Raw genomic sequence first — 18719 nt, 5'->3', positions numbered from 1 at the left:
CTCTCTCTCTCTCTCTCTCTCTCTCTCTCTCTCTCTCTCTCTCTCTCTCTCTCTCTCTCTCTCTCTCTCTCTCTCTCTCTCTCTCTCTCTATATATATATATATATATATATATATACAGCTTTGGCCAAAAGTTTAGAACACCCTTGCATTTTGGGTGTTTTAGCCATTTTCGGCTGTTATAGACTATGCCGCAATGACTAATTTGCACTAATTAGTGTCAGTTGTTGAAATATAGAAGACAAGCTACAGAATGAGCGCTGTTTCCTATCTTACGCTTGAATACAAAGATATTTATAGCTTATACAATCAATGTACCATTGATTTCAGTATCAGCTGTTGTTCATTATGAGAGAACAACCAATCATGTTTAAAATTTCTTATGCAGTGTTTGACTTGTTTACATTCTTAGATTGATTCATGTGCATGTGTAGACGTCTGCTAACACGCTTTACAGGTTAGAAATTTTTATTTTTGGACTCTAAATACAACTTTATTTTACGTCCATATTTTGGAATCATTTCAAACAGGTAGAAATTATAAATTATATTTTAGAAGGAGTAAAGGTTGATCTTTATGTTCAATTTACCATGTTTTACTTAGTAGTTAATTAAATATTAGTAAATATTAGCAATTCACGATTTTGTTCTGGGTGTGTTTGCAGATATTCCGACCCATAATCTTCTAATGGCACGTGGAAAGGAGTTGTCAGTCGCGAAACGTGCGCAAATTATGGTGCTCCACCAGCAAAACTTCTCTAAAAATAGAATTTCAGCCATTCTGGGGGTGTCCCGATCGGCAGTCATCAAAGGGATTGCTACAGCAACAGAGTTGGGTACACTGGATTCACGCAAAAGATCTAAAAGACCACGTGTAACTTCATTATCAGCTGATCGTCTCATCCGAAGGGCCTGTATTGGTCATTCCACGTGGTCCTCGTCAGCTATATCATCATCCATGTTGGACCCACCAAGTTCCCGAACAATCAGGAGGCAATTGGTAAACGATTTCAATCTCAAAGTTGACCGCTAAAAACATCAAAGACGGATTGGCCTTCTGCAGGAAGTACTGGCACTGGGTGGCAGAAAACTGGAGGAACGTGTTGTTTTCGGACGAAGCTACCTTCACTCAGTTTCAATCAAAGTCATGTCGTGTTAGGAGACCACCAAATCAACGTTTCAATGCCAAATATGTAACACCAATGGTAAAGAAGTCACCTACGGTCATGGTTTGGGCAAGCTTTAGCGCTGCGGGCAGGGGAGGTATCTGGTTCATGCCACGAAATACAACGATCAATAGTCAGATCTACCTTAGTATCCTACAAGAGAAACTTCCCCATCATATGGGGATACTCAATTGCACCACATTTCAGCATGATGGTGCTCCCTGCCATCAAACAAGGGCAGTGAGTAGTTGGCTTCGGGATTCTGGGATTGAGGTCTTAGGTCCATGGCCTGGATCAAGCCCAGACCTCAATCCCATTGAAAATATATGGACCTTAATTAAACAAAAGGTTGCTGAGCAATCACCGACATCAGAAAAGGATCTAATAGAGGTTACAAAGCGTGTATGGGTGACAGAAGTGAGTCAGCAGTATTGTGAGAATTTGGTGACCTCGATGCCCAGGCGTATAGAAGCTGTTCTGAAGAGTCGAGGACAATATACAAAATACTAACTGTGGATCTTTAATAACCTACTGACTGTAGATTAATTTTGTATTGTGATGGTAGTTATATAAAATATATGTTGCTATGTTATTACACAAAATGTGTCGTTTTCTTCAAAAATACAAGGGTGTTCCAAACTTTTGGCCAAAGCTGTATATATATATATTTATATTTATATATAATCACTAAAATAGGAATAATAGAAAAGCATATTCAAAGAATAATATAAATTTATATACATTACCTCACAAATTTTTTCAAGTGTTGGCATCCAAGAAACTGCAAGGTGGCAATTTTGCAGCATTACCCATGTACCTTCTCTTTTACCTTTATCAATCATTTTCATAGCTATAGGTCCTTGACCCTGACCGAGTGATAAGGAACTAAACTTTGTACCTCCAAACCCCTAAATTGTAAAATTCAATATTTTTACTCATAATACATATCATTATTTGTAAATTATAATTTATTAATATAATTAATTCAATTTTAATCTAGGCAATTCTTGAATCATCATCTGGGCAATCTAGGTGGTGATTTAATAAAAGCCCAACAAAAAGAAATATCACATCCAGGTACCTGATCATCAGCAAACTTGATTAAAGAAGCAGTTGGATCAGTTCCAGGAGAAAGAACAAATATAATTGGTAAAGAGCAGTTAGAATCTTCAAAAGATTTCAATAAATCAAATGATGGAGGTTCAATGTATTTTTTTCCGAGTTTTTTTCCTACAAAATCTTGAACTGCAGGAACAACCTATAATTATAAAAACAGTAACCTATGTAAAATTTACTAAAGCAAAATTTAGAAAATTGTTAAAGAAATATTGTTTCATATTTATTATAACAACAGATTGTTTATAAAATTAAAATCACTTTGTCAGGTCTGATACATCGTAATACAACAATTTTTTGAAATTGCTTTAACGATTCATTCCATTTGCCTGGAAACAGTTCAGTGTGTGGTTTCTAAAATAAATGCTGAAACTTGAAAAACCTAATACTTGTATATAAATATAAAAATCATTAAAAAAAACCTATTAAATGCTAAAACACTAAACATAATAACATTGATTAAAATAATAAATGTAAATAAAATCAGTTGAAAAAATTAAGGTCTTTTTTCTACTATAAACCCATGGCGTAAAAATAAAATTTAAGGACCCTAACTTGACTATAACCTATACAATTTAAGGACTCTAACTCTACTATAACCTACCTAGTTTAGAGAGAGAAAAATTGATATTAAAAAAAAAAGAAAACTGGTATTGAATTGTCAAAAACATTAAAAGTAAACAATAATATTAAATAAATACAAACTAAAATCAATTAGTAAAGTATCTTTAAAAATAAAAGTTTAGTTACATTGCTATCATAAATTTTCATCCATTCATCTCCGTTTTGTGCAATACTTAAATGAATGCCAGAAAAAGAGTGTAAATCTTGAAGAATACATAGCCGGTCCCATGACTGTTTTGGTAACCATTCACACAAATTTCCAATTGGGTTATCAAGAACAACACCTCCTGTAAGAAGAAAACGCCATTCACTTTGGCTAATCTCGTTCTTTTGTCTCAAGAGATTTACGCAGAGTAGGAAAGAAAAAAGCAACTAGTAAAAAAATAAAGCTTTTATAAAAACAAATACAACTTGAAAATAATAAACAAATTTTATGAAAAAATTTTGTTGAGCTATTTTGCAATTGCAAAGTAAAATTGCAATTTGCAAATTTACTTTGTAGAATCTTGTATGCTGAAATGTTGTGTGATTGTCAGTTTTAATGTCCTAAACATTTAATGATATAAATTTTCTACTACTCGATAAATGAAAAAATTTTTAAACTAAAGATACTCTTTAATTACAAAATTAGGATAATGAAGTGGGAAATGGATGAAACAAATTTAATTATTTCATTTGAATAAATACTTTTTTGGTTTGAATAGAAACAATTTATAAAGTTTAGATAATATACTTTTCCATTAGTTATCAAAAATATCACATGTATAAGAAACAATATGGCCAAGCATACAAGCACTCGAGAGCCCACAATGCCATTTTTTCTAAATCATTTAGGTATTAGTTTTACCATTCTACAATTTGGGGTACTAATCTTATTTGTTGAAATATGCTTTTTTCGATACATTAATTTTTTATTTTAAAAGAAATAAACCCATCCATGTAATATAGTAAGCTATGTAAATATTTATGTAAATATATGGTAAATATAATTATTCCATGTAACTATAAGAAACACAGTTACAAAATTTTTCCACTCAATAAACAAATGACATAAAATAAATAATAAAAATGGAAATTAAGACCTTATCCTTTTCAAATAAAGAACGACAGATATTGCAGTACAATGAATATGTGAAATATGTTTCCAGTATATTCAATCTAAATTAACAGAAATGAAATATAAGTTTAATATATTTTCATAACATTTATATTTATAAATGTAAAATAATATTTATAAATATAAAATACTACAATATTAATATTTATAAATGAATAATTTATTAATTAACCTTTTAGAAAGATCTTCAGATTTCTCAGAGTTATCTATTGCACTAATAAACAAATTTATAAACCAAGCAAGCGAGTATTGATACATAGGGTCAATACTTGCAAGATCAGCAATAGTGAAAAATAAGTTTGTAGAGTACACAGAAATTTGTTTGTAGCCTAAACGTGCTAAATCAATTTTTTTCTCAGTTTCTTCAGCAATGGCCTATTTTAATAATAAAATTATATGATAATAAAATCTTGAAAAACTTTTATTTTATATCGAGTCAATCAGAATGATTTTATCAATTAAATAGTAAATAGTTGATCAAATTGATAAATTTTGAACAAAGATTATTTTTAAAGTTAAGCTGTTTTAACAAAAACACACTTGTTTTTCAGCTATTTCATTGGATAAAACTTTTGATGAAGATAACACTTGAATTGCTGTTTCATCTTCTAATATATTTCCTTCAGATGTAGAAAGTACTTCTAATATTTTATTTTCAATTTCTTGTAATTGTCTAGTATAAACAAATGCATTAACATTCAAATAAATGCTTAAAGTACATAATTACATAAATGCATAAGGGTAATTCCATGTAAAAGTGAAACAAAAAATTGAAATTTTTCAGTCACCCTCTCAGATTTCTTTCAAATTTGAACCATTGGTACCTATCAATATAACAAAAAAAAAATGTAAAGTTTGAGCTCCCAAATCCAAACAGTTCAAAAGCTATGACATTTTGAAATTTAGTCTAAAACACCCTATTTTTTTCCACTTCCGCCATTATGAACTTTGTAATAGTACTTATAATTGAGTAATTTAATAAAAGATCGAGTGGAAGAATGTGGCTAAAAATTGGTACTTGACCATTTTTGAGGGTGCTAAATTCAAAAATTTAGATAAAATAGTGAAATTTAAATGTTTTGATGGCTATTTTTCTATTTTAAAATAGTCAGTCAAATTTTTTGTTCTGTTACCATAGGTTGCGCTTTCATTAACTCCCAGAGTTGCCCAAGTCTCATGGATTTGATTTTTTTCAAATGAAGTAGGTGATCCTAGGCTATCTTTATAAAAAAGATAATTTTGGTTTCTTAAAGCATAATAAAGATATGCCTCTATTCTCTATTATAGATTTTATAGTGATACTTTTTGTGTGAATAATTTAAGTTCTAGTAGAGAAATGACTGAAAATTGGTACCTGACCATTTTTCAAGGTGTTGAATACAAAGAGGAAGAGAAATTAACCGAATTCCTAATATTTTAGAATAATTTTTGAACTTTAAAATGGTATAATTTTACTTAACCATAAAACAAGGTAACATTTTCACAAATTGCCTGACTTTCATGGGTTCAATTGTGGTGTGTAAAAACAGTTTATTAAGGTTGGTTTTGATATATAAATAATGTTTTGTGAAGTGAATTATCATGGAAAGTATAGTTTTGCAATGCCTGCTGTGATGTATAAATATAGTTTTGGGACGCCAGTTATGTCGTCTAAATATAGCTTTGAAACAACAGTTACAATAACAAATTTCAAAAAAAAAATTATTTAAATTTTAGATTAAAAAATTATTAAAAATTGTTGAGTAATTCAGTTGCTTAGTCATGCCAAACAGCCAAGAGTGCTCCATTGGAATCAACCTAGAAAGTGAATGTCATCTTACAACATATACGTTGTTGCTGGGAATTGTACCTTTTGAAAATATTCCTGAATATGAAAGAGAAATATTAATGTGGAGGACTGGGCTCTCAATAATAAATGTCAAACCAACAACTTGTCTCCATCATAAACATGTTTATTTGAAGCATTATACAACTAAATTAACATGGTGCTGCAATCCATTCATAACATGGTGCTGCAATCCATACGCATAACAAAGTTATAAACGGTATTTATAGTAATTATAACTTTTAGTTGTGTGAAAATGTTGTGAGTTACAGTAATGAAATTATTGGCAACCAAATTCTATTTTAGCTATATTTAACCTTTTAGCTGAATTCTGAAAGTGCACTATTAAATGCCATACAACTTTTAACTTTTTAAGGTTTTATTAAAATTTTTATACATATTAAAAGAGTTATTCTCTTTTTTTAGGTAGTTTTTGTGAAATCAACTCGGATACAGCAAAGTAACTATGCAGTTAAGGCAAATTTGTAGTTTCAGGTGAAAAACCATAATGCAGACATAAATTAGCATCGAGTGAAGAATCAGAAGAGAACGAGTTAGAGATAAAATTAACTGAAGATAATATGGAAAAAGAAATTATACTGGAATCAACAAGATCATTGCTTAACAGTACTTTATGCAAACTTGAAGAGTCTTATCTAAAAGTTCATTTACCCAAAACCTCTAACAACCTTCACTTGGAAAGAGAAAGATAAAGCAAGTTGAATAAGCAGTTATTAAGAAGCTTACAACTGCTCTGGATGTAACCAAATTCGATCTTGCTGAACCAAAAAATTAAGTTCTAAAGGAAATTCAAACCAAAGCTGGCAATCTTGACTTCCTTGTACAATGCATGAAAGAACAACTTACGGTTTCTAACTGAAAGCAGCAACTTCAAATTTTGACATTAACCCCAAAATTTTGGTCTACCAGAAAAGCAGCAAAAGAGTTTTCAGTTTCCAAACACAAAATTCAAAATGCAAAGTTTTTACACGACCAAAAAGGCATCATAGCATCCTTGATGTGGTTGAGCGGCATCAAATCAGTAAAGATGTTATAGAACTTGTAAAGCTTTTTTATGTGGTGATGAGTATTCAAGGCAAATGCCAGGTAAAAAAGACTGTAAGTGTTGGGGAAAAATACATGTCAAAAAAAGGTTTGTGTAACCTAAAGGAGCTCTATGTGGCATATAAGACAAAGTACTCAGGCCATAAAATTGGTTTTTCTAAATTTTGCAGTCTTCAGCCTAAATGATGCATCCTTGCTGGTCCCAAAGGTACACATTCAGTTTGTGTGAGTACACCAAAATGTTAAATTAATGTTAAGTGCTATAGGCCTTGAAACACCTTACCATGAAATCATTGAAAAGATTGTCTGCAGGAGAAAATATAAAGTTTGCATGATTCACCAATGCAATAGTTGTCTTGAGAGCTGACCATCATTTTGTGTGAGATACAAGACCATCATTTTGTGTGAGATACAAGCTGCCCCAAATTATTTCCAGCAGTATCTCACACAAAATGATGGTCCAAAAGAGCAATATGACAGTGATGAAAATAACCAGCCAGTGGATTTCAAACAGTGGACAACAACAGATAGAACTGAACTGTTAACAATAAACTTCCATTAAATGAATTCATAGAGCTCCTGTGTGAAAAACTTGATAATATTACTTCTCATTCGTTTATAGCAAAATCACCATCTAGCTATCTAAAGTATCTCAAAGAAACAATTAGTATTGATGAGGCTATTGTGCTCGCAGATTTTGCAGAGAATTACACTTTTGTAGTACAAGAAGAGATACCGAGATACCATTGGAGCAAAAGTCAATGTTCCCTTCATCCAGTTGTCATCTATTACAAGAAAGTGAAATTGAAAATATCTTCTTTTTGTGTAATTTCAGATGACTTGAATCATTATGTTGGATTTATCAATGAAGTCATGCATAAAACCATTAATGATATAAAAACTCATCTTTGTCCCACAATTACAAAAATTATTTTTTTGATGGCTGTGCAGGGCAGTATAAAAACTGCAAACATTTTTACAATTTATGTCACCACGCTCAAGATTTTTCTGTTCGCTGCTTCTGGAATTTCTTTACAACAAGCCATGGCAAATCTCCATGTGATGGAACAGGTGGCACTGTTAAAAGGCTTGTTGCAACAGCTAGCTTGAAGAGTCCAATCACAGGTCATATACTATCTTCTCAAGCAATGTTTGAATACTGTCAAAAGTCAATCAGTGGGATTACATTTGTGTACGTCACTGCTGAAAAAATGGAGCTAGTAAGAAACAAACTTACTGATAGACTTTTAATACCAACCATTATTCCTGAGACAAGAAGTTTCCATCAATTTTACACAATCTTCTCATTCAATTATAAAAATGAAAAGGATATCTAATGATGATGATTTTGCTCTAACATTTGACTTCTTCAAAAAACAAAAATATGTAATTATTAAAATTAACAATGTTATGATGTCACAATAACTATTTTGCAAATACGACAATTTTTGCTGGCTTGGTATGGTTTCTGAAGTTGATAAAGAGAATGATGATTTTATGGTAAAGTTTATGCATCCACATTATCTAAGTCGGTCCTACTATTAGCCAAAGTGGGATGATAATTGCTGAGTCACAAGAATGAATGTCATTTCTCTTGTTAAAACACCTTCAACATCTTCTGGGCATCAGTACCAAATCTCAAAAGAAGATGAAACTCTATTTGAACAAGTTTGAATTTTTCAGTGAAAGTTGAATAATATTTTACTTTCATTATTTAAATGATACAAACTTTAATTTTAGTAATATTTAGTTATTCCTTTTCATTTTTATTTTTGAGCTTTTTTCAATAAAACAGATTTTTAATATTTTTCAAAAAAGTTTGCATTTTAGTTTCTTTATTTTTTAAAACATTTGAGCATGTAACCTAAAATCTTAGCATGCAACCAATATATTGAAATAATACCTAATTATTAGAATAATAAAAAAAATAATTATTTTTTCAATGTATTGTATAGTAAATTATATTTCCATGTATACTTTTGAAAATATTGATCATAAATATGCAAGTTATGCAAAGCAATATAACTTTTTATTTTCTTTCAGAGACTTAAAATTTTCCAAAACATCTCATTTCACAATGAGAGTAAGGCAGCTCCAGAAATAAGTGAAATGCAAATTATGGTTACAAAAAAAAAGGACTATTAACATTTTAAAATTCAAAAGTTATTCTAAAATATTAGGAATAGGGTTAATTTCTCTTCATCTTTGTATTCCACACCTTTAAAAATTGTCAGGTACCAATTTTCAGTCATATTTCTCTACTAGAGCTTAAATTATTCACACAAAAAGTATCGCTATAAAATCTATAATAGAGAATAGATGCCAAACAAAGAAATTTTTTGTCTAAATTTCAAAATGACATATCTTTATTATGCTTTTAGAAACCAAAACCATCTTTTTTATAAAGATAGCCTAGGATCACCTACTTCATTTGAAAAAAAATCAAATCCATGAGACTTGGGCAACGCTGGGAATTAATGAAAGCGCAACCTATGGTAACAGAACAAAAAATTTAACTGACCATTTTAAAATAAAAAAATAACTATCAAAAAATTTAAATTATTTTATCTACATTTTAGAATTCAGCACCCTCAAAAATGGTCAAGTACCAATTTTTAGCCACATTCTTCCACTAGATCTTAAATTATTAAATTAAAAGTACAACTTAAAAATCCATAATGGCAGACTTCATAAAAAAAGGAATGTTTTAGGCTGAATTTCAAAACATCATAACTTTTAAATCGTTTAGATTTAGGAGCTCAGATTTTGCATTTTTTCATGTTTCATTAAAAGGTACCACTGGTTAAAATTTAAAGAAAATCCAAGAAGTGACTGAAATAACAGTCCTGCTTTTACACGGAACTACCCATAAATTAGCATATTATGCAAATATTACAAATTATTGAACAAACAACAATTCAGAATTTACTTTTTGTTTTCAGCACTTTGAAGAATCAGTGCATTTTTTTCTTGCTCTAGTTCAGGTCTTTCTTTAGCAACAACTATTCCAAGTAGCTGGTCTTCTAAACCTTCAGATGTAATCATAAAATTAAGAAGTGTTACCTTTACAGCTGTTTCTGGCTGGTAATGAGGGTTAGTCAACTTAGTTGTCATATAAAATCTAAAGTAAACAAAACATATGCAAAAGTGCTAATAGTTTAAGCATTATCAACATTTCCTAAATATCTTTGCCTAATCTTGCACAATATGTAAAACAAAACACTGCAACATTATTTTAAACATTATTACAATAAAACTGTTGCACTAATATACAGCATTTATTGTGATATGCGATAAAATAAAAAGAATGAAAAATAAAATGTTTACAAAGAAAATATTGAAATAATATTTTCAAAGATGCATAACATATTTAAATAAGTTATGCACAATTTTTAATAATGTTATGCTTTTTTTGCTCTTATAGAGCTCTTTTATACATATAATATACAGCCTGCTCAGGGCAGGTTTGCAAAGTGAGGGGCACAATCAACAATTTTTAAAAAAGTCTTCTATATCTAGAATTTTCTTTGAAAATAAAACAAAAAATAAAAAAAAGGTCTTTAGACTTTAGAATAAAAGAAAGGTCCTTGAGTAAAAAAATGGGGAAGCCCCTTGTCCCCCTTCCTCCATCCTTCCCGGTGTTGTTGGCTATCCTGCTCAAACACTCAGATGTACAGTCAGTTGTAATACTCATATGTGCTGAGACCCCCTGAGACATGTATTTCAGTATAATATCTTAATGCTTCATGCAGACCTAAGTATTCAGTAAAAGGTATACAAATGTGTATGAATGCATGTTTAGAAAACATCTCTGACATCACACTGAAATAGCCTACTGCCAAGGGTTTCAGTACAGACATTGATCTTATAGCCTGTTACTGTAAAGGAGCGGCACTAAATTGACTGAGGGTTTGGCATGAGGCAGCAATCTTTTTTTTCATCATTTTTTGCTTTTTTCTTCTTTTTCTCAAAAAGCTGTATGCTATAAAAGTAGAAAAAAAGTAGTAACAATTTGTTATTTAAATACATACATACATACACACATACATATATACATACATACATACATACATACATACATACATACATACATACATACATACATACATACATACATACAAACATACAGTATTATGGTTGTCATAATTAGAGTTGCAAAAAAACATGTTATTTTTCTATCGTGTTTTTGTCACCTGAAAAACAGGTGCTTTTGATTTTAATGGAGGTTTTTTTGAATTTTACAGATACTTATAGTGCTTTTGTTTATAACTTATGATATATTAATATTTTTAAGAATAAAAATATTATACCAAAAATAACTTGCTGAATATCATAATTGAATTAAAACACCATGTATTGAATTATGTATGTATTAAAATAAGAAATAATGAATCAAAATACGAATACCATGAAAGAACTAAAATATCATACAATGCTTTTGTTTTAAAACAGTTCTCAAAAAGGTATAGTTATTTTTTATACTTCAATACACAATAGAACTTCAATACAAAAGTATGCCAAAATTACAAATTAAAATCAATTATAAGTTGATTTTAATTAGTTATTCTTCATTATTATTGTTTATTTTTGATAAGTATCATAATAAATTACTAATTTTCTAGCTAATGATCATCCATTTAATGTTTTAAAAGTGCATCAAATTGCATTTTTTGTATAATGAGATATTATCAAATCTGCATATCTTTATGTGGCTAATTTATTTTTGCAGTTAACTAAGGACATACTGAAATTTAACTTTTTGCAGAATGAAGGAAATGTTTAAATGACTTTTTGTTCCAGCTCCATCAAAGTTGACTTTTAATGCTTTTGTAACAATACTTTTTATTAAATGGCTGATAATCAAAATTTTTTAAGATTTATAAAAATTACTTTTATTGTTATAAAAAAATAGATTTGATTAACTTTCAAACAATATATAATACTCTTATTCCAAAAAACCGTATCAAAAAAACACCTTTAAAGAGGCCAAACAATTTTTTTTATCTAAATGTTAAACTTTAAATACCAATATCTTTGGAACAACAAATTACACAAGACTGATATTTTCGGAACTTTTATCTTTAGTGCAAGCTTTTAATCTGCCTTGTTTTATCCAAATTAAAGCAAATATTTTTTTGATTTTTGGCCACTAGGTGTCCCACTATGCAATACACCAATCCAAAATTATTTATAATACAATCAACCAATATTGTTTCTGCTCTCTTATAGTAATACCGACAAATTTATTTAAAATTACAGAAAAAAAAGTGCAAGTAAACTGAAAAATATATATAAAAAAAATAAAATAAACTATTAAAATTATGCAATAAAAGTAAAATACAAAATTTTATTTAACATTAACATATTTACACATTTATTTTGCAAGCAGTGGTATTTCATTCATATAATGAAAATATTTATTCAGATAATTCTCATTTCTTTTATTAAAAAGTATATTATATTATAGAAGTTGAAGATAAGTTAAAGAAAAGTTGAAGAAAATAGTTCTTATCTCAAAAAAACAATTTTACATAAAATATAAATAAAAAACTCTGTTACTTATATTGTAAGAGTATTTTTTAACAAAAATGTTTTATATAAATTTGTTTTTTCTTTGATGAGCAATTTAAAGAACATTTAGAACAATACTGGTAAAATGGTAAATAGAAGAATGATAAATAGAAGAATGAAAATAAATTTCTTAATATATGTCATCATGAAAAAAAGTTTTTTATTATTTTAATATTTTAAATTTTATATATATATATAAATGTTTTTAAAATTTTATTTTGTTTAAAATAAAAAAGAGTAATGTTTTCAAAAACAAAAACAAATGAAAAACAAAAAAATTGTTTTTTGGTATTTTTAGCCAAAAAACAGATATTTTAAGTAAAAAAAAAAATAAGAATCAAAAAAACGACTCATATCTCTAGTCACAATATTAATCTATTTTCCTGACTTCAATCCAGAGATGTTTTTTAGAATAAAAAAAAAAAAAAAAACTACAACATTTATTTTGTTATTTACCCCACCATCACATGGTTGTTAGGTAAACTCAGAGCTATAAAAATTGCATTTTGTAAACTTTTTGTAAACTTTATAAAGCTTTTGTTAACTCTGACAGATTTTTTTTTAAATATCTATGCTTCCAACAAGGCTGCAAGCAACCACTAATTAAAGTTGGAAGTTACTGGAAGAGAAAAGATTGTAGAGCAAGATAACAATTGACTTAAAGGATTGCAAATTATATGAATCAGGAAAGCAAGAAGAAGGAAGCGAATTCCAAAGAGCTGATGTTCAAGGAAAAAAACTAGACGAATAAGAGTTTTTGGAGCACTTGGGAACAGTCACAGAAATCCGAAGAATCCGAAGTAAGAAAGTGTCAAGTTCGATATGCAACCTTAGCAGATGCTAATTTTGCAACAGATTTGATATATGGTTTCCAAGAAAGATCGGAAGTAAGAGTTAATCCTAGATGATGAAGAGTAGATGACTCATTGAGTACATCACCATTCATAAATATAGGAAGATCTAAATTATTGCGATAACGATTGGCTGAAAAAAATTGAGTCTTATCTGTAATGAAGTCCACCAGCCACTGTGAGCCAATGCTATAGCAGAAGTGAGATCCTTTTCAAGCTCAAATGCCCCTTCCAAGCAATCAGAGAATGCTGGCTTCTTATCACAACAAGAATAAATGGTAGTATCATCAGCAAACAATGCCACCTTGGAATATCTGGAAGATCATTAATGTAAATTAAAGAGTATAGGGCCAAGGATAGAACCTTGAGGAACCCTTGAAATTACAGAATAAGAAGAAGAGTGCTATCCATCGAGGTTACTTGTATACTATGATTGGAAAAGAAGGATTCAATAATCTTGAAGATGTTGCCAGATACACCATAAGAAGAAAGCTTATGGAGAAGACTAGCATGCCAAACTTTATCAAAAGCTTTTGAAATGTCAAGAGCGATGGCCTTAACCTCTCCACCTTTATCTAATGCACAATAAAACCTATCGGTTATTACTGTTAGCAAATCAGCTGTAGAATGAGAAGATTAAAACCCATATTGATGGTCAGAAAGTAAGTTATTAGATTCAAGATGAGAAATTAAATGTTTGTTAATTAAAGATTCAAAACCCTTGCTTATGATAGGAAGAAGACTAATGGGACAGTAGTTAGACGAATCAGATCGCTCTCCAGAATTTTTGAAGATAGAGATAACCGATGCAAATGATTTCAGATTCTTGCAGTCTCCATTGATGTTTAAATGGAGAGTTGAGTTATATTTATAACACTTTAAATAATCTTTTTATTGGGTTTTGTTTATATTAAAATGCATTATTTTTTAATTCACTTTATTTTACCCTTTATATATTTTTTATCTTAGGCCTTGAGCCTGTCAATAAATTTGATTAATTGATTGCAATTAGACTTTTAGTCAGGTCTTCAGTTTTTTTAAATTTACATAGTTTATGGTATTTTATTTGATACTACAAGATAAACATTTATGTCATTTTTTTACTTACTGAAAGTCTTTTGAGTACTCAATGATACTATCACCAAGTTTTATGCACAATGTTGGACCTTGCTTAAAAGTTTGCTTCAAAAGCAGTGGCTCTAAAACAGGATCAATTTCTTGTCCAACATTTTCAAGTAGTACCTACATAATTATTAAGAGAAATAGTAAAACACACTGAAAATATTATTTTATTTAATAAAAACTAAACATACAGGATTTCCAAATTGAATTGAATTTTCTAATGTTCGAATGTAATCAGCATCTGTAAGTTTAATAACTTGAAGCCGCCCTTTTTCCATGTTTTTAATCCAACGATTTGCTTGACCTTGAGGATCAATCATAAGAGGCCAGCGATTTGAGTTGCTATGGAATAAAAAGCTCACTATGTTTTAATAATTTAATTTAACAATATAATTACTCATACTATTTTAAAACAGCTTTTCTGCAAACCTTATTATTATGGAATTTTCAACAGAGAAACTATCATTTGGAAGGCCAAATATATTCCAACTTCTTATTTTAACTGGATCTCCTAGAGTAAGTGTGGCTGACACACTATCAGAACATGATACACCTGCTAGACTACAAGATTTTGTCCATTTTTCAGTTTGTTCCTATATGTGAAAAATAAATAGTAAAAAAAACCATAATTAGAAAAAAAAGACATTAGAAAATAAAAAACTTTTTGTTTTGACTCCATGTTAATAAATCTTTAATAAAAATCTTTATTTTAGCTTTATGCTTTTTTGACTTTTTATTACAAAATTTCAAAATTTCTTATTTATTTTATATTAAGTTTTAAATAATTTAGCAAATATATCTAAAAGAAAACAAGAATATTTTATAAAAAGTCATTAAAAACCATATTTTTAACAGTTTATATTCATGAGGTAGTTCCAAAAAAAGTTGTTTCATGAATATTTTATGATACGAGTATGTTAAAGAAACATTATCAGTAATAAAAAAGTTTCACCTGTCTATAGCTTGAAGTGAATGCACCTAGATATGCAATTACTGCAGAAGAAACAAGCACATCACCAGCAAGATTTTTGTATAATTTTTCAAGTTCTTTTGCTCTTTTGCTCCATCTTTCATTTTCTCCTCCTAAGCCATTAATCAATTTCTCTGCACGTTCTAACTTTTTACTGCACAAATCAACCTTAAATTGTAAAGCAATTTACTGGACAACAATATTGTCAAGTAATTTGCTGTGCAAATCAACCTTAAACTGTAAAGTAGTTTTTTTTTTTTTAAAGTACATTATGTTTTTTGAAACATAAAGTACTTAAAAAAATATAACTTTTCAAAAAACATGTTATATTTTTTTAAGTACTTTAAAAATATAAAGTACTTAAAAAAATATAACATGTTTTTTGAAACAATGATAAAAAACAAAAAAAGAAAGAAAAGTGTTTACATATATTAAAATTTTAATTTATTTTAACAATTATTATTTATTATAAATATATGATATTAAAATATACTATTTTAATATATACTAGTTTATATATAAATTATAAACAAAGTTATTTTATTAAGTATAAACCTGATACTCTAAGTCTTCCTTTTTTTTTGTGTTATCTTCAAATTTTTTATGAAGTTGTTCGAGCTTATACTGAACCTCCTTCAAGCTTGCCTGTTTTTTTTCTAAACTCTATCAACATTATAAAACTGTATTAAAAAAAATAAATCTAGAAAAAATTTTTTTTTTTGAAATTAAATTAAAAAAAATATTTTTTTGAGTGTCTATTGACAATTATGAACTGTGTAATCATTATACAGAAATAAGGAGCACATCAATTCACTTACACTCATTGCTATTGCTAAATCAGTCTCAGCGAGAGCAAGCGCTTCTTTTTTAGGAGCTACTACCTTGGCAACACTAAATTGTAAGATATTTAAACAAATTAAAAATAAGCATTTATTTCAAGAAAAAAATAGTAGTAATCAATGTTACCGATCATAAGCTTCAATTGCAATAACCCATTTGCACAGACCTTCTGCTGCTGTTGATGCTGAGCGAATTTTTTCAGGAACAAACTCTGGATCACATGTATATGTGTCTCTGACAGCTTTAATATATGCCGGAGGAATATTGTCCTAGGTAAATTGAAAAGTATTTTTGAAAAATAACAAAATAACAAAACAGGAATAAAATATTTTGATCATAAATAAATTTTTTTTTACTATAACATTAATAATTGAAAAACTGATAGAAAATAACAACTAATATGCTATTTTTTGACTAAAAAAAAAACTTGTCACAAAAACTTACTTTATCAAACATTTTCAGTGATTCTAAGAATTTCATATCACCCAGCAATTTACGAGATGGTCCCCAAAAATCTTCAATTCTCTTGCCTATTATAAACTTAAAGATTAAACAAAATACAACTTTATTATATTACATATAATAATTGCATATACAATTAAAATATCATCTGACCAGTTGCTGGATCTGGAATTCTTTCTGGTTTTATTCCTTTTAATGTACAAATTGCTTCCATGACGAGTTTTACACCAGCAGGAGGGCTTTTCATAGTTTTTACCACAGTAATATCTTGTGGTGTGAGTGTATTAAGAGCTATCAATGCAGACTCTAAAATAGGAATGGCTTCACCAAGCTCCCTATCGCATTCATCTTTGATAAGTTTTGCAGCATTAGCTTGTTCATCTGCTATTGCTTCATCTGCCTTGACAATCTATAGAATTGAAGAAAATAGAATTAAAAAAAAAGAAGTATTTAATTACAAATACTAGTTTCAACTGTGTGCTAAAATACCAACTCTTTTTTTATTTTAAAGTTTTTTATTTTTTTGTTTAAAAAAAGTTTCTTTTAGCAGCAAACTTTAAAGGTTTTGTGCATGCATGACCCAGTTAGCACATATCCAGACTCATTTTAAGGATAATTCTGCAGGTACAAAATGACGTAGATTAGCATCAGCACCACAGTCATTGCAATGCAAAAGTAATAGTTTGTTATCAAATACAGGTTTGTAGTTACTCTGGACATACATACGTTCCAAAATAAAAGATAAAATAACTTAACAACTTAACACTCATTATTAAATTTGATAAATAATAAAAAAATTAAAACTGATTCAAAATATCTTATTTTACACATTTAATAATGCAAAATAGAGAGAAAAAAAAATAAAAACCTTTTCAGTTTTTGCAACTTCTACAGAATCTACAGCAATAGCTTTCATTACATCATCAACTTCCTTCTGAGCAACTACCAACTTAGGTTGCAAATCGTGTAATTGAACCTGCATTGTTGAAACCTATATAAACCAATAAAACTATTATATAAATTAGATTTCAAATTTGTAGATACTGTTTAAACTATTGATAATATTAATAAGCTCATGATTTTAAAATCTAAACCATCAAGTTGAAAATTTTTAATAAATCTAATTTCTAAACTCTTAAAGTTCAAAGATTTTAATCTTTAAGTACTGAAGATCAACCTGCAGAGCTGCGGAAGCTAGTTTTTCTAAACCAACTCTGTATCTTTTTTCTTGTTTCATTACAGAACTAAATAAAAATCAGTTACCTTTACTTTTCTCTAAAAATACTTTTTAATTTCAATACTATTCATAAACTACGAAACTTTAACTGTATACAAATCATATCTGTAACTTAAAAAAATATATATTACACTACTTTAACATTTAATTATTTTGTAAAACGAACAACAAAAACAATTACTCTTGTTTTAAGCATAATAGATTTTTGTATGTACTAATCAGCTCTAGATATGATGTAGGAGTGACATAATTGTGACGTTTAAGTTCATTAAGATATCTGTTTGAAAGATTTCTAGTTGTCACGTGGAAGTTTTTACACATCTCTACGCAACCATCAATAATATTTGATGGTAAATTAATGTTTGCAAGAAAACGCTGGGCAACCACAGTCAATGCATCTTCTGGCCACTCCTAATAATAAATATAATAGTTATATAAAACAAAATTTTAAGTTTTGTACAAAAAAATGTTTTAGAAAAAATCAAAATATTTTGATAAACTTATCTTCATACATCTTATTTGTATCTATTTTATTTCCAACAAAGTTAAACACATAAAATTATCTATTATTTATCAGATGTCAGCAGTTTTTAAATTAAAATTAAACTAAGTTATTAAATTCAATTTTTATTTAAATTCTTAATATTTACATAAATCTTTAAATAAAAATTTTATCTTGAACTTTTTATCAGTTAAATTCAATTTAAAAAAGTTCAACAATTTCACAACAAAAAGTGATATTAAAATTAATCACA

The 18719-nt window shown here is 28.6% G+C and overlaps 1 protein-coding gene across 2 annotated transcripts in view; it reads right to left on the bottom strand.

The window, feature by feature from the left end:
* Positions 1–18719, bottom strand: part of LOC100214825 (dynein axonemal heavy chain 7) — a 106202-nt gene that overhangs the window by 22139 nt on the left and 65344 nt on the right. For both annotated transcript variants that reach the window (XR_010638995.1, XM_065799301.1), the window contains exons 48-67: positions 18146–18375; positions 17905–17971; positions 17596–17718; positions 16881–17136; positions 16710–16795; positions 16392–16534; positions 16244–16316; positions 15981–16088; positions 15408–15593; positions 14885–15048; positions 14647–14797; positions 14442–14575; positions 9841–10032; positions 4562–4694; positions 4194–4396; positions 3987–4062; positions 3031–3276; positions 2542–2634; positions 2246–2422; positions 1911–2072 (exon numbers count right to left, since the gene is read on the bottom strand). Coding sequence is in view for 1 of the 2 variants with exons in the window: in XM_065799301.1 (XP_065655373.1) it covers positions 1911–2072; positions 2246–2422; positions 2542–2634; positions 3031–3276; positions 3987–4062; positions 4194–4396; positions 4562–4694; positions 9841–10032; positions 14442–14575; positions 14647–14797; positions 14885–15048; positions 15408–15593; positions 15981–16088; positions 16244–16316; positions 16392–16534; positions 16710–16795; positions 16881–17136; positions 17596–17718; positions 17905–17971; positions 18146–18375 (3003 nt within the window). In the remaining variant the exon portion in view is untranslated. The remainder of the gene's footprint in view (positions 1–1910; positions 2073–2245; positions 2423–2541; positions 2635–3030; positions 3277–3986; positions 4063–4193; positions 4397–4561; positions 4695–9840; positions 10033–14441; positions 14576–14646; positions 14798–14884; positions 15049–15407; positions 15594–15980; positions 16089–16243; positions 16317–16391; positions 16535–16709; positions 16796–16880; positions 17137–17595; positions 17719–17904; positions 17972–18145; positions 18376–18719) is intronic.

This window comes from Hydra vulgaris, chromosome 06 (genome assembly GCF_038396675.1).
Source record: "Hydra vulgaris chromosome 06, alternate assembly HydraT2T_AEP".
Lineage (NCBI taxonomy): Eukaryota > Metazoa > Cnidaria > Hydrozoa > Anthoathecata > Hydridae > Hydra > Hydra vulgaris.
The sequence above is the reverse complement of the archived record's forward strand: the minus strand, read 5'-3'. Positions and strand labels throughout refer to the sequence as shown.